Source organism: Eulemur rufifrons, chromosome 1, assembly GCF_041146395.1.
Source record: "Eulemur rufifrons isolate Redbay chromosome 1, OSU_ERuf_1, whole genome shotgun sequence".
Lineage (NCBI taxonomy): Eukaryota > Metazoa > Chordata > Mammalia > Primates > Lemuridae > Eulemur > Eulemur rufifrons.
The window spans coordinates 54,482,707-54,499,211 of record NC_090983.1 but is presented as its reverse complement, the minus strand read 5'-3'; the positions used below and the strand labels follow the sequence as shown (position 1 = coordinate 54,499,211).

The window sequence follows — 16,505 nt, the reverse complement described above, 5'->3', positions numbered from 1 at the left end:
AATTATGCTTAAAAACCTTCCATATTCTCAGAGACAATAAAGAAGTCACTCCTTAGCTTTCTTCTCTCTAGGCCACATAGCAATTCCTTGTAACTTCATTTGTAAGTCACACTTTAATCATTTTGATTATCGGAATCCTTATCAGGAGCTCTCTGTCTTTTTTTAAAGGGTGAACAAAACAACAATGTGTGCTAAGTAAGATCTGATTAAAACAGAGCAGAAAAAAAAAACCCTGAGCTCTTTTAAAAAAATCACAACGTATATTATACATTCCTTTTCATGTAGGCCAATATTATTTTTTTAACAATGCTTTCACATATGCAAATTATTCTTAATTTTTAGGTAATTTTTCTTTTTGTATATCAATATTTTCCTAATTTATTTTGGGGCAGAAGAATTCTGTCCAAAGTGAACTATTTTTCATTTATCTAATTTTTTGATTAGGCTTTTCTGTTTGCAAGGAACAAAGACTCTCTCAAGTTATCTAAGGCCATGGGGCTTGTGGTGAGGGCACCTGTGGACCATAGTGGAACCCCAAAGCCACCAGGAACCTCTGTAGCTTGAAGCAGGGCCACTCTCTGGTTTCTCCTGTTCATTCCTATGTAGATCCTTTCATTTCCCTGTTCTCTTTCACTGTATTTCTCTGTCATTTGTCTCTAAACTGACCACCTTGCTCTGCTTCCTCAAAGCCTCTGCTCCCCCATTGCTTTGGCTCACACGTGCACATCAATGGTCATGATGCTCTCTCTTCTCCCTTCCCTATATCATGACTTTCTAACTTCAGTTACTGTTGCCAACTGAGTCACTGCTTTCAAGGCAGATTCCCAAGAGTGAGATCTGATAAAAATGGCCCAGCTCATTTTTCACTCCAGCCTGCGTGCAGAGTGACTGTAACCCAAGGGTGACACAACATCCTTGGGTCAGGTGTTCACCCATGTCCAGTCATCTGTGCTGGGTATGTGAGGTTGTCATTCAAAGAATAAACAGCTGAGAGTCGCTGATTGGGCACTGGGATTAATAAACATCTCTGGCACATCTTAAGTGAATTGAATAGTTTTTATAGAACTATTATCCTTTTCTGAGTTTGAATTTCCATGGTCTTATAGAATATTAACAATTCCACTAAATTTCTCATCATATAAAACTTGGGGGTATGTAGTCTAACATTTTTGTCCATCTAATAAATACTGATATGAAATAAGATAAATTATAAGAATGGACCCCATGGGACTCCCTTCAGAACATCCCCGGTGGACACTGCCCCATTGAACACTGCTACCTTTTACCTCTATGCATAAGCCCTATTCCAACTCATGCCAAAATAAAGTCAAAAGACAATACTTTTTCTTGATTAGTAACTTAACGAGTCACATGTTCTGGGAAGCAGCTGGGTCGGGGGACTTTCGCACAGGCTTGGGAACCAGCCTGCCTGGGGTCAAATCATGGCTCTAGCACTTCTGAGCTATGTGACCTGGGGGACTTGTGTGTCCCTGCTGCTCCTTACTTTTCTCATGTATAAAATGGGGCCACTAAGAGTACATGATACAAGCTATTGTGAAGATTAAAGAAATTAATCAATTTAAAGTGTTCTGAACAGTATCTACTACAGGGTAAATACCCCACAAATGCTAGTTATATTGTCATAATTAATTCCATAACCTTTTATTGAATATCAATTATATAGCTTATGCTAGTTTCAGGTGGGATTTCATGAATTTTACAATCACAATCAAGAAAATACAAATAGATTTCCTATGTTACCTTCTACCAGTCTATGTGCCATAAATTTATTACAGAAAGAAATTAAACAGGTTGATATGCTTAGCTCTTTAAAGAATCACATTGGTAATTTTCTGTCTTCATATATATTATAATATTTCATGACTTTCCTGTTATGCATATTTTCAACTGCAGGGATCAAATTGAGAGCAATTGCACAATTTTTATTGTCTTCTAGAATACTAGAGATTGATTTAATTTATTCCAATTAAAGTTTCCTCAATTCAATATAAAATATTTTACAAAGATGATTTTTTTAATCTTGTAGTGACATTGTCCTTTGCATTTTTTCCCCTGTATCACTTCTGGGTATAGTGACTTGAAGCTGTCAGTATATTGGCATGAGAGTACTTACTGAACCAGACACAGCAGGTACTCTTGGATCCAAGTTCATGAACTGCCAAAAGCCTAACAAACAATGAAATGTGGTGTTGCTAGAGGTCATCTTGAACTAAGCTGCAAAAGTTCTGCTCTAAGTTTCTGTCACACTAAATATATTTGTCTTGCTAAACATATCGGGTTCGCTGCCTCGAAACAGGCAGCCTCTCGTAACCTAGTGGCAAACATTTTGATTAGTAAGAAGTGTTTTCACATCTGCTTATTTCAAGCATAAGTGCTTTTTTCCCTCCTCACGGCAGAATTGGGATAAGGCAAATATCATCAGCCCCATTCATTTCCACTTGCAATTTCAGCTAGTATGTAAATATAAGGTTCGGAGGACCAGAAGATGTCTTAAATTAACACGGTATTATAACTGCATTGCCCAATGCTAGGGAATGATGAAAAAAAAAATTGGCATTCCTAATAGAGCTGTGGTGAATATTCATTTTTCCATCTGGAAACTAAGCATGTGTGATTTAGGAGATTGAAAACTGGTGTGACTTCAGCACTGTAGCTACATAAACCTTACAATCTTGAGAGTGAAATTCGCATTCAACAATGAATGTGTTTCTGTAAAAGTTACGTGAATGAGAAATAGAACTGCAGCTAATTAAGTCCATTTGTCAGCGGTAACCTGGGGCACAACTACATTAAAAAAAAGAAATCATGGGTGTGGGATCCAGGACCACACTTTGATCACTATTATAGGGGCCATAGGAACTTGGAGAAGTTCTCTGCTCATTTTTCCACAGGGTCCAATTTCAATAAGAGTTGCCAGGATCTCCTTAGAAATACAGAATATTGGAGAAATGGAAGGAAATTGAGTACCTCAAAGACACACCTTATGCCATAAATAAAACCCCGTAGTTAGAGCTTGCAGTGAAAACCTCCTGGGGATCAACAGCTCATTCCTCTGTTAGAATTGCTCTTTGGAAATTAACGGGCTTGGCTTTGTATCTCCGACTGTTCTGCACAAATGAACCAAACTGGGAATCAGTTGGAGTCACTGAAGCTTAACACAACCCCAGCTATTGTTTACACGGCTCCCATGAAACCCCTGTGCCAAGCTGATTAGATTTACAGTGGCACTCGATAAGCTTGTCTGCTCATGGCACGTAAGGCCGTGAACCTTGTCACAAAATGAAACTAGAGCTAGAGAGGGGGGAAAACCACACAAAACCTTTCATGAAGAGGGAGGCTGAGAGACTTTGGTGGGGGATGATATAAGTTTTGGAAAGCCTCCCTTGTGCTGGAGTTCTTAGGCTCAGTGTTGAAATGACACTTTGGGATTTGCCCTCCTGCTTACCAGAAACTCCACAGTGCCATTTTTAAATTCTTTATCATCATGGATATGTTTAATGCTAATGGCAACCAAGGACTAGAAAAGACTCTTTAAAACAAAGATGAAGTGGGTCAGGGAGCACGGTGTGGATCCATGGAAGCCATCCTGAATCACACAATGCCAGACAGAGTGGCTTTTATCTCCAGCTCCCTCTCACCCTTGCCCCAAGCAAGAGGCTGGGGGAAAGTGTATCAAACCTACCCCATGGCACATGCTTTGGACCTATTATTGGGTTGTTGGGAATTAGTCACGGAGCCATGAAATCATCACCCCCCAAATTCTTTTTAGTTACCTTTTAGTCAGTATAACTGATGTCATTTCTCAAAGAGCATGACTCAGTAGCTTGGTCAACCACAGCCTAGCACTGTGGACTTGCTCCACTGTGACAACGGCAGAGGAGGTGGCCAGCTGAACAGAAGCTGATGGCCACCATCAGAGGAGTCCTTTGTGGGAACTTTATACCATATATGTTTTGGTGTTCCAGTGCTTTATCACAAACTGCCCTAAACCTTAGTGGCTTCAAACAACAACCATTTTATTAAGACTTCCTAATTCTGTGGATCTGGAATTCAGTAGGGCTTGGATGGGTGACTCTTCTGCTCCATTTAGTGTCAGCTGGGGTTACTCAGTGGTAGTCAGCTGGTGGCTGGGCAGGTTTGCAGGGTCCAAGATTGCTTCACTCCCATAACGTTGGCATGGACAGCTGGAAGGCTGGGCTCAGCTGGACTTCTCCCTCTACCTGTGGTCTCACGTTCACTCCACCATGGAAGCTGGACTTCTTACGTGGTGGTTCAGAGTTCAAGAATGAGTGTCCCAAAAGTCTCAGGAATAAGATATAAGACTCCTTATGTTTTAGACTTGAAAGTCCCAGAACACTACATCTGCTAACTTCTATTGGTCAAGAAAGTCACTAAAGCAGTTCAGATTCAAGGGAAAGGAAAGTAGATCCTTCCTCTCAATGAGAGGAATGTAAAAAAAAATCTGTGGCCATCTTGAATCTGCCTCAAACACTTTCTTTTGACCTTAGAAAAAGAATTCGGTATTATAAATCAAGTCATTTTTCAAATCTCTTACCTAATAACGGAAAAAAAAATAGAAGAAGAAAATTCTCAAGAAACCCTTACATAGTCCCAAATTTTAAAAAGGCATATTCCTTATTCAAAAGATGTTATATTCCATGCCAGGCTTGATTCCTCTCAGAATAGAAGCTCTAAATTTGGTTTTGTTGGTGTCCTTCTCCCTACCAACGTGGCTTTTAATCCCAGTATGAACTAAGTACTTAACAATATTTAGTGGCATTTGAGAGATCCATTAAATGGAATATATGACTGACAGTAATTGCACAGCTTTCAAATGGATAGTTCTTGGTGGGAAATTTTACTATTAATCTGGAATAAATCACAGAGAAAACTGATGTTTATGTTAACGGTGGGGGCTCATGCCTGTAATCCTAGCACTTTGGGAGACTGAGGCGGGAAGATCACTTGAGACCAGGAATTTGAGACCAGCCTGAGCAAGAGTGACACCCCATCTCTATAAAAAATGGAAAAATTAGCCAGGCGTGGTGGCATGTGCCTCTAGTCCCAGCTACTCAGGAGGCTGAGGCAGGAGGATCGCTTGAGGCCAGGAGTTTGAGATCAGCCTGAGCAAGATCAAGACCCCCATCTCTACCAAAAATAGAAAAATTAGCCAGGTGAGGTGGTGCACACCTGTAGTTCCAGCTACCTGGGAGGCTGAGGCTGGAGGATCGCTTGAGCCCAGGAGTTTGAGGTTGCAGTGAGTATGACGATGCCACTGCACTCTAGCCTGGGTGACAGACCCTGTCTCAAAACAAAGAAACAAACAAAAACAGCAGAGTCTGTAAGTATTAAATTCTGAGACTCATGCATTGGGATACCTTTTCCCATTGTTTGTCTCATGGTCTGCCAACTTATTGCTATAATCATACTCCCCCACATACCACCTATGTCTCCAAAATTCTATATATAAGTTATAGTTGTGGCTTTGAACCACATCATATCTTCCTTGTATGTGTGAATAGAAGCCTATTTCCTTCCGTCTTTACATTGTCATTGCAATAAGAAGTCATGTCCGTGGTATTCTTCAAGCCCATAAACCTCAGCCATGTCTGCTATGATACTCAATGTGTGCCTTCTCCCAGCAATCTTTTCCTGAGAAGGCCTAGCTGGCATTGAGCTTCCTACCATCTAGGCATGTGTGGTTGGAATGAGGAGTGGGCTGGGTGCAGAGACTAACTTGGTTATTTACTGTTGGGTGGGTTGAGGGGTGAGGGAGTGGTGGTGAGGAGAGTCTATCATCTGAACCATTTCCTTTCTACTTAATGTTACCATATCTTCTCCTTGCATGGTGACTAAAGGATGGGACACATGGAAGGTGATAGCTTTGTGAGCACTTTGGGACAGTATTCCAAAGAGTGAAAAAAACACATTTTCCACTTTAGGGAATCTAGCCTTCCCAGAACCCTGCTGATTTTGCTTTGTTCAAAGGACTTCTGGATTTGCAGCCATCATGGCCCCCTCTCCAATCCACCCTCATCTTCTCCACTTTCTCTCCAACCTCCCCAAAATTCTGAGCTAAGAATTTCCACTCCAAGGCCAGGTGTGGTGGCTCACTCCTGTAATCCTAGCACTCTGGGAGGCCAAGGCAAGAGGATCGCTTGAGGTCAGGAGTTTGAGACCAGCGTGAGCAAGAGTGAGACCCCCGTCTCTACTAAAACAGAAAAATTAGCCAGGTGTGGTGGTGTGCGCCTGTAGTCCCAGCTATTCTGGAGGCTGAGGGAGGAGATCACTTGAGCCCAGGAGTTTGAGGTTGCTGTGAGCTAGGCTGACACCACGGCACTCTAGCCAGGGTGACAGAGTGAGATTCTGTCTCAAAAACAAAAAAAAGAATTTCCACTCCAGATTATGCAGTTCACTTAACTTTTTTCCAGATATCTTTGAATTGTTGGCAGGATTATAGCATCAGAGACCTTGAGTCCAAAATGGTGCCTTGCTAATCAGCTGGCTTGATGCAGGGGGTTTCCATTTCCATGAGAATTATGACCTGGGCAGGGACGATGTGCCCTTTGCATAAAGCACGCTGTTAAGTATGTGCCATTTTAAGCATGTAATATAAAGGTCATACATTTTCTTTTCTTTTCTTTTCCTTTTTTTTTTTTTTGAGAAAGAGTCTAGCTCTGTTGCCCTGGGTAGAGTGTGGTGGCATCATCATAGCTCACTGCAACCTCAAACTCCTGGGCTCAAGCAATCCTCCTGCCTCAGCCTCCCGAGTAGCTGGGACTACAGGCACACACCACCGCGCCTGGCTAATTTTTCTGTTTGGTAGAGATTGGGTCTCATTCTAGCTCAGGCTGGTCTCGAACTCCTGAGCTCAAACAATCCTGCTGCCTTGGCCTTTCAGAATGCTAGGATTACAGGCATGAGCCACCACGCCTAGCTCATTTTCCTAAAAAAACAAAAACAAAAACACCCTCCAACTTCAAAGAAGTCTATTGGCATAAAAATGATGACTGGTGAAAACCCGTAAAATCATGATTGGTGAAAGTGACATAGGCAGTCATTTTTTTGTAGGTTCTGTATTCCAGGCCCAGTGTTTGGCACCAGTGATACAGAACTGACCAAGGCATGGTCCCTGCTCTGAAGGAACTAACAGTTTAATAGCAGACAGCCATGTAAGCGGATAAATCACGTATCACTCAATATGAGTAGAAGAGGAGTAGATGCAGAGTGTTGACTAAGTCTGAGAAGGGAGAGCCGGGCAGATGGAGAGGGTGTCCACTTAATGCTTACTTTTCTCTTTGAATATTTATTCTAAGTGATGATGGCTGGACTATATCTACATATCTATATATCTTCTTTAATTAACATTTGAAAACACTTCAACTTCGTAACACATTTTTAAAATACACGTAACATTTAAATTATTTTTCCTGCATTTGAATTGTTTTAAAAATACAGATTGAAATGGTTTATGACCACTAAAGACATTGCTAGCTAACTGTAGTCAGCACATAAAGAAAGTCTCATAGAAAGAGATGTATTTTGGTTATTTACAGAGTATAAATTAGGAAATTCTAAAAGCCCTTCAAAATCAAAGAGGTGACTGTCTCCCATACTCTCTTACCTCCTTCTCACCCAGTGTGGCATTCGCCCAGCTGTTTCTGTAACCAACAGCAACGGGGATGAGTTGGCTATTCGGGGTGGGGGGCGGTGGAAAGTAAACATCTGGAGTGATGAGGGGTAGGCTCTACTTCCTAGTTGGGTCTCTACTTCCTAGTTGGGTCCAGTCTGAAAAAATCCACTCTGGTCCACTGGACTAGGTAGGGGCACAAGTCCCCCTGGTAGCTTTTTGTGCTTTCCATCCTTCTGTAAGCAGGACGAGTAACTAGCACGTGTTTATGTATGAACATCTCTACCTAACTGGCAAAATGTTACTGGTGTTTTTTTCCTGCCAGAAAATACATTGGATCAAGATCACACTTGTGAGCTCCTACAATTCCTTGTTTGGGAAGCAGGAAATCTGGCCTCAATGGACTATTTGTCTGCCAAGGCAAGGGTCTGAAGGAGTGGTCTGGGTTATGAAATCTGAAGTCGGGAAATCCTGAATCTTAATTTGGTCGGAGACACTGGTATTCTCTCTTAGGAAAAGTCCCTGCTTCCGTGTCTCCAGACATAAAATTAGGACAGTGACTTTTGCTTTGTTCAGATGCACTGACTTTAGTGTTTCTAAAGCTTTTTGAAAATAAAATGTGATATAAGTATCAGTGAGCCCATTTGTCTCCTGTCTTATCAGGGAATGCCCCAAAATACATATGATGCAGAAATGTTTGCCTTCACTCTGGGACATGTGGTCTGGGACAGCAAAGCCATTGCTATGGGGACATTCTCAGCAATTAGGTGGTTCAAATTTCTGCATTCTATTTGTTCTATTGAGTAGTACATTCACAGGGCAGAATTTATTGTATTGCCTTAAAATGTTTTGTCAATGTACCCAGTAGAAGGTACCTGCTAAGTATAGTGACTACTTAATTTTTCAGGTGCCAATGACTTGCTTTCTAGATTTCAAATTTTTGAAGAAATTTTAAAGTTCAAGGTCTCATTTTTCAATCAAGTAGCATGTTCTTTTAGCTATCCTGTCAATTTATTTAAGTAGTAAAAGGTCCTTTGATATTAGCAGCAAGATGTATTCAATAATATAAAGCTCCAAACAAAATAATAATTTTAAGTGGGGTGTGGTTTTGGATAATTCATAGCACTAATTCTCTCCTTGGCTGAACAGATCATAATAAGGAAATGCCCATCTGCTTTCAACTCCCTCCCACCAGGCTGCCCAGCTGGCTAGTCCACTGAACTGTTTGTTTCTTCTGAAGTTATGATGTGACACCGAGTTTGGGACCCACTGTTGCTTCTCCAAACACTGGCAAGAGACAGAAGTGGTCGACAGCCAGAGTGAAGCACAAACTTCCTTCTACGCACACCTTGGCACCCAGAAACTAAGACAGACATTACAGCTGACCCTCGAATAACATGGGTTTGAACTGCTCTGCTCCACTTACATGAGATTTTTTTCAAACACATGGATTGAAAGTAGAGTATTTGAAGATGGGAAACCTGCAAATCCTGAGGGTCTACTTTTGGTATAAGCAGATTTTGCAGGGCTGACTGGGGGACTTGAGTATATGCAGATTTTGGAATAAGTGGGTGGTCCTGCAACCAATCCCCTCCACCCACTATTTGCCAAGCTACAACGGCTAGGGAAAGGTTTATCCTGACCATTGGATAAGTTAATATGGGATATGAATGACCTCATTTGCATATTCTCTCTCCCTGTGTTTAATGCCCGTCACCTTTGAAGCCCTCTCATTTTCTTTTCTAGTATGCTTTCTTGTTCTTCATTTTCACAGCGACTATTTTATTCAGCATGTATTTAATAGTAGACATTGTGCTATATACCTCACATGTATAGTCTCATTTAATCCTTACAGCAACCTGATGAGGTAAGAACTCTGGCCATTTTTACAGATTAGAAAACTGAGTCCTACAGAAGTCGGGTTAACTATCTCCAGGCCCTCAGTTGGGAAGAGGGTGAGGCTCAACTGCCTTCCCTAGGCGCTTGCCTTGATCTGAACTGATACACTCCAGAAATCACCGGTTTAAGTGCTAACTCAAAATCAGCTTGTCTTTTATTTTTTTCACAGAAGACATTTTTGTAGAAAGCAAGTAAATGTTTTCTTTCAGAAACTAACTGAAAAATGTCTACTTTGTGTTTGGTCTTTTCAAGACTGCATTGTGTGTGGCATGAGATGCACAGAGCTTCGTGGTTGTTTCTGACGAAGGCAGGGACGGAAAGTCAGATTTGCTAGGTGGGGATTTCACTCCAGCCTTGGGAGGTCAGTTTTAAATTTAACTTGATTCATTTAAGGTTTGAGTTTATTTCTGGCGGGCAAAATGTGGCTTCCTGGCTTAGAAAAATTCCCTCAAAACAAACTTGAAAAAGGAATCCCACCTTAAATGGCAAAGTGAAAAGAGCTACAACATTTTAATGAGCTCATTGTAAGTGAATTAGAAACATTCAAATGCAATTTACTTTAAAATAGCTGTGGGTGTTAAAATAAGGGACAGCTGGCAGTTGGGAGTCTCCAGATCCCAGCCAAAGGCAGGTTTGCCCCTATAAAATGGTCTCTGACTTAGAGTGAATAAAATGCCCCTTTTTTTTTTAAAAAACAAAAGCTAGGTTCCGTGTAGAAGAGAAAACACCTGAACACTTATATAAAGAGATACATAAACAAGCAATATGGGAAAACTCTATTTTTTTTCTGAAACAAAAAAAATCTGCCATTGAAAAGTAGAATCCCTATTTGAAACAGTTTTCTATCTATATCTAGTTCACAAAACTCTAAGTATATCATGGGTCAATGCATAGCTCATAAAAGCCATGTTTTGAAGCCTGTATATGGGTGGAATTTATGGCTTTGGCAAGGCATCTCTAGGGGGTGGGTGATATCATTGTTCCCATTTCATAGCTGAGAAAACTGAGATGTAGAGAGCTTAAGTGGTCACATGGTTAGCGTGGAACAGAGGAAGGATTTGAAGCAAGGAACTCAGGTCCCACAGACCATGTGCTAATCACCCTGATATGTGGCCTCTCATTAAATGGCCCCAGGGAATATCTAAAAGTGATCAGATAATGTAACCACAGAAGGAGAAAAAAGAAATGTTTTTGATAACTAGTTTTTGTGTTGCATAAAAGCAGCAAATACGATATTCTCTGCTGTTGTGATGATGAAGTCAATGTAACAGTAAACCTGATAGCATGATTAAAGTAGGTCCCAGGAAATAGAAAATACATCAGGCCTGACATAGATTCTTCAGACTTCTTCATGGGTCACCAATATTCTATAATTATTTGAAAGCTCCCCTTCCAAAAGTGGGATATAGAACAAATAAATAATTGTCTTTCGAAAAGTGTAGCAGTAAAACCTAAGAATTCAAAGGCTCTCATCTGAGAAAATGCCTCTATTCAAAGCTTTCACTGCTTTTTAATTTAAAATTTTCAGTTTGTAAGTTTCTTCTGTGATATTTATAATTGTGTTCTTAGGTATTCCTTTTTGTTTTCTAATTTGCCTTTTTTGACCAAGACACAGTTTTGCCAGTCAACTGGATTTGTAGGGCCCTCCCTGCAACATGCACATCCTGTCCTTACAGGCATGTGTGCGCACACGCGAACACACACACGCGTACACATGCCCCATACCCTATATACTCAGCACATTTTTATCACCAAGATATCTCTCTCCCTTTGGTTCCAAACAAGTATCTTCCTGTCCCAGATTTTTTCCCCCAATAAAACTATGTACTTCCTCCCCAAAACTTTACTTAATAATTTTTAGGGCTCTCATTCCTTTGGCCTCAGAGACTAAACTGTCCTCAGTGGATCCTGAACAACCTCTAACCCTCCCTTTTGTAAGACACTTTTATAAAACATACAGCTCTGTTTTACCATGGAAATAACAACTGAGTCACAAAACTTGATTGTTATAGCTATTCAGGAAGAGCCGACAGTCTTCAAAGAGATTATGTTAGGAGTCTGAGAGTTTGACTCAACTTCCACTATGTTTGGCATCCCAGGCAGGAGGTAGGTGGCAGGTAGGAGCGTGGCTGATAAGTTTTTCATCTGTGATGAGCACCTGGCATACTCCAGAACACAACTCCTATCCTTCTTCATCTCATCCTTCTCCCACACAAGCATACTTTAATTCAGCGGCACTGTATATTTAGTCATAATATTTAAATTTAATGTTATTTAGAATTTCAGTTTGAGCGCAATGTTCATTTGGGATAAGTAGATGACTTTGGATATTCATACATCATTTACTAAAGGGGAGCAAGCACTGAATAGTCCGCAGAATTACTGAGAAGCAAGAGGTGATATTCAGAATAGTTAATAGCTGGTATGACATGGGCACACCAAATCAGGAGTCCTTGCAGTGTCAGGGCTTAAGGGCTTAAATTTTTAGTTGCTGGGTTGTGAGGAAGTTGCTGAGTCGTACGAAAGTGGGCAGGATGGGGGGGTTGCACTTGGGGAGTTCAGGGAAGCAGCATTTATCAACCAGTTAAGGAGTATTTCAGCAACCATTATGGTCACATCACTGGCTCCGGGCTGAGTACCACCCTGCAGTGAGGTTCATCATGCTCTAACTATAATAGCTGGGCCCCCATCTCTCTGGAATAGTGTTTAACACGAAGAAGAAAGGCTAACTTGCATGAAAAATCACGTTGCAGACATTTCCTAGCTTACTAGATGATCGTTTTCAATAGTTCTTTAACCCAGTGGTCCCCAACCTTTTTGGAACGAGAGACCAGTTCCACGGAAGACAATTTTTCCATGGGTGGGGGTGGTGGTGGAACTTAGGTGGTGATGCTAGTGCTAGGGAGCCAGCGGCTGTGAATACAGATGAAGCTTGATTGCCCACTTCCTGTTGTGTGGCCCCTCCTCCCCCCACTTCCTAAGTTTCGTGGAAGACAGTTTTTCCAGGGGGGGGAAGAGGAGGGTGCAGCCTGGTTCCTAACAGGCCAAAGACCAGTACTAGGCCTCGGCTTGGGAGTTGGGGACCTCAGCTTTAACCTTATCAAAATGGATTTGTTAAAAGATCTCTACTGACTTTAAGCCCCATTTGACTGGAGTTACTGACTGGCAAGGAAGTGGTGCACACCCCTAATATGCTGCGGGACTCTTCTCTGGCAACTGCTACCACCTGTGGGGACCCTTGATAATGTTCACACAGCTTTTCTGGGTGACATATGATGCTCCCTTGAATACTCCTTGAGGTGAACAAGAGGACCACTCCCTCCACCCCCAACACACACACACACACACACACACACACAAATATACACAACAGCTCCAGCTCTTCCCTGGGACTGCATCCTGCTTGTATTTCCATTGCAGGGATGTCCTATTCCATAGGGGGCTCCCCAAGGCCTTCCAGGATCCTTCAAGCCAGCATTTCTTAACCTTTTCACGCCAGGCCCCTTTGGCAGGCTGCTGAAAACCATGGACCCCTTCTCGGAACAAGATCTTTAAATGCACAAAATAAAATACATGGAGTTACAAACGAAACCAATTACACTGAAATAGTTAACAAAATGTATTTAAAATTTTGTGCTGTAGCAATATATATGCTTCTTTATTGACATGCAAGATCTAGCTGAGGGTATCATAACTGCTGTAATCTGAGATATTTGCAGCAACGGTGATGTTATGTAAAAAGCCTATGGTTTCTACTGATGACTAAATCATAGATGTTTATCCTACTGTCACTGTGGTTTATTGCCTACATTCATAATAGGAAAAAATGCTAAATGTCAATTAGAAGTTAGTGAAAATAAAAATGTAAAATTTTTTCTCCTCCAAGTTCACAGTACCCTTGAATTAATTCTTCTCCCCTGGTTAAGAAGCTCTGCAAGACTGGGCAAGTTGGCTCACACCTGTAATCCCAGCACTTTGGGAGGCCGAGGCAGGAGGATCACTTGAGGCTAGGAGTTCAAGACCAGCCTGGGCAACATAGCAAAACCTTCTCTCTGCAACAAAATTTTAAAAATTAGCCAGGCGTGGTGGTGCATGTCTGTAGTCCTAGGTACTCCTAGCTACTTGGGAGGCTGAGGCAGGAGGATTGCTTGAGCCTAGGAGTTTGAGGCTACAGTAAGTTGTGATCTGTCATCACGCCATTGCACTCCAGCCTGAGCCACAGAGACCCTGTCTCAAAACAAAAAAATTAAAAAAAAGAAGGCCAGGCACAGTGGTGCATGTAGTCCCAGCTATTGGGGAGGCTGAGGCAGGTCCCCACAACTAGTTCTGGAAGTTTGGGGCTAGTTAAGAAGGGCAACACCTGAGCGCCACTTGAAATAACCCATCCTTTACTGCTGAGGGGCTCTTCCCAGCCTCAGAACACCTGGAAGCCAAGTTTTAAATTTCTGACTCCATTATGAATTCTCCCACAAGCTCTCCTTGTCACCTGGGCACAGATCCCTGGGCGATCTGGAGGCAAAGCTGAGCTTCAATTTTTTCATCTGCAGAAAGAAAATACCCACCTCACAGGATTGCTAGGATTCAATGAGGTAATGGCTGTGTTTGTAAATTGCACAGCATTGTGAAAGTGTGTGCTATTATCATTTTTGAGGGTTAGGTCTTTGAGGACCCAGAACAGTCTCTACAGCTCTAGTTCCCAAGTACGGGGCACCCCATAAACACCTGTAGAATGAATGAATCAAGTATGCATTTGCACGTGGGCCCACGTCTGCAAGAACAGGCTGCTCCAGGCAATGACGCCGGGCGCATCACTGGCACCTTTCTTTACTAACAGGTAGTGAACGCCTTTCTCGCTCTGCGCTGCACTGCAACCACAATTCAAGAGCTTCTTTCCAGAGGGGGCGGCGGAGTGGGGCTGCTGTGCCCGGAGCTCGCCTCCTGGTGTCCCCTCCACTGCTTCCCGGCAGGTAACGGGCGCCGGGAGAGGCGAAGGGCCGGCGGCGCTGTAATCCGGGCGGCCGGGAAGGTGCGGGCGGCGGGCCGGGCTCGGGCGCGCGAGGAGGGGCCAGCGGGGTGGGGAGGGGCGGGGCCGGCGTCCTCGTCACTTGATAAAACGCCTGCGAGTCTCCAGAGAACAACGGGCTCATTCAGCGGTCGGGAGCTGCCCGCGAGGGGGAGCGGCCGGACGGAGAGCGCGACCCGTCCCGGGGGTGGGGCTGGGCGCAGTGGCGAGAGGAGAAGGTGGCCGCGGCGGCAGCAGCGCGGCAGCCTCGGACCCAGCCCGCAGCGCAGGGCGGCCGCCGCAGGTCCCCGCTCCCCTCCGAGTGCGCCCGCCCATGGCGGCGGCGGGGCAGCTGTGCCTGCTCTACCTGTCGGCGGGGCTCCTGCCCCGGCTCGGCGCAGCCTTCAACTTGGACACCCACGAGGACAATGTGATCCGGAAATCTGGGGACCCCGGGAGTCTCTTCGGCTTCTCGCTGGCCATGCACTGGCAGCTGCATCCCGAAGACAAGCGGCTGTGAGTTCCCTGCCTCTTCCCACCCCCACCGGGGCGCCGGCCCGCGCGCGGAGAGGGGAGGGCGTGCCCTGTTCCCGCCCGCCGGGCGCGCCGGGAGTCAGCCGGCCGCCCTACCCTGCCCGGCCCTGGGCTCTGCCGGCCCCAGGGAAGAGCCGGGCAGCGGGGCGCGGCCTGGGCCGGGCGGGGCGCGCCCACCGCCCTGAGCGGCGCCTCCCCCCATTCAGTTCGGGAAGGGGAACCCGAGGGCCAGCCAGGGCCCCGGGAGAGTTTACGTTTTTTTTTTTTTTTTTAAACCAAGTGCTTTCCTCCGGGTCTTCCCTCCGGGCATGTTTGCTAGAATCCCGGCAGGTGGCACGCTTTGCTGAGCTTCACGTGTGTGTTTGGGGCGGAGGTAGGGTCTAGGGTCACCGCATCGCCGCTGTACAGTTGCTGGGAGCGTTGTTCCAGGATGATCCAGGCCTTTCCCAAACTCATGGAACACCTTGCCCCCTCCCCGCCCCGCCCGCAGACTCGCGCGCCCCACAGAAGTTGGAAAGCCACTTTTCGTGTGTCCTGCGTGACTTTCACGGCAATGCGGGCGCTCCTGCAGGAGATACTTCCACGCGCGTTTTTTTTTTTTAAATGAAATTAACCAAGCACCTGTTCGCAGGACTAGATCAGCTGAATAAACAACTTTCTCTGAGTGGTGTGTCCGGCCACCCACCCACCTCCCCACAGTGCTGGGCTGCACCCGAGACCCTCTGGGCCCCAGCGTTGGGCGGGCCGAGCCGAGGGGTTAAAGCAAAATGTCCGATCTGAGCCAGGACTTTGAAAACAAGGTTTGGTTGTGACAACTCCACCATAGCGCACCTCCCAGGAGAAAGTGGAGACCGGCACTCTTAGCCTATCCTTTTCTTTTTTAAGCAGTGTTTGGTTCCCACATGATCGAACTATTTAGGCTGGAGAGGATATTTTGGAGCTTAGTCGCCTTAATCGCGGTGGGGCTGCATTCTTAATCCGTGCTACCGAAAAATACTCTGACAACAAAAGGTCTCCCCTCCCCACCCAGGCCTTTACTTGAACCAAGGTCCTTCCAGGACCAATGGACCGGAGAAAGCAAAGTGCAGCCACAGTGAAGAGAAGACTTTGTGTTTAGGAGAGGCTAATGGAATTTCAGAGCTGGAGGGAACCTCTTGATTTCAGCAGTTAACAACTTTGGAATTTGTGAATGTTGTGGGCCACTGAATCTCAAAGTCAGATTGTTCCGACAACACCTGCTAGGTGAAGCACAGAAATGAGCTGGGGCCGTAGGCCTGGCCAGCTGCTTATATTCTGCTTTCTCTCAGAAATAATGGCTGTTGAGCTGTAAATCTGAAATGAAAGGTGGTTTCTGTTAACTCAGTGGATGACGTTTAGTGTCTCTGAATCCTTAGTGTGTCGATGTGTGTCTACCCACAA

General features: G+C 44.3%; 1 protein-coding gene across 3 annotated transcripts in view; it reads left to right on the top strand.

Moving 5' to 3' along the window:
* Positions 1 to 14,886: 14,886 nt before the first annotated feature.
* Positions 14,887 to 16,505, top strand: part of ITGA6 (integrin subunit alpha 6) — a 72,639-nt gene continuing 71,020 nt past the window's right edge. For all 3 annotated transcript variants that reach the window (XM_069471026.1, XM_069471017.1, XM_069471007.1), the window contains exon 1: positions 14,887 to 15,068. In XM_069471026.1, coding sequence (XP_069327127.1) covers positions 14,887 to 15,068 — 182 coding nt within the window. The remainder of the gene's footprint in view (positions 15,069 to 16,505) is intronic.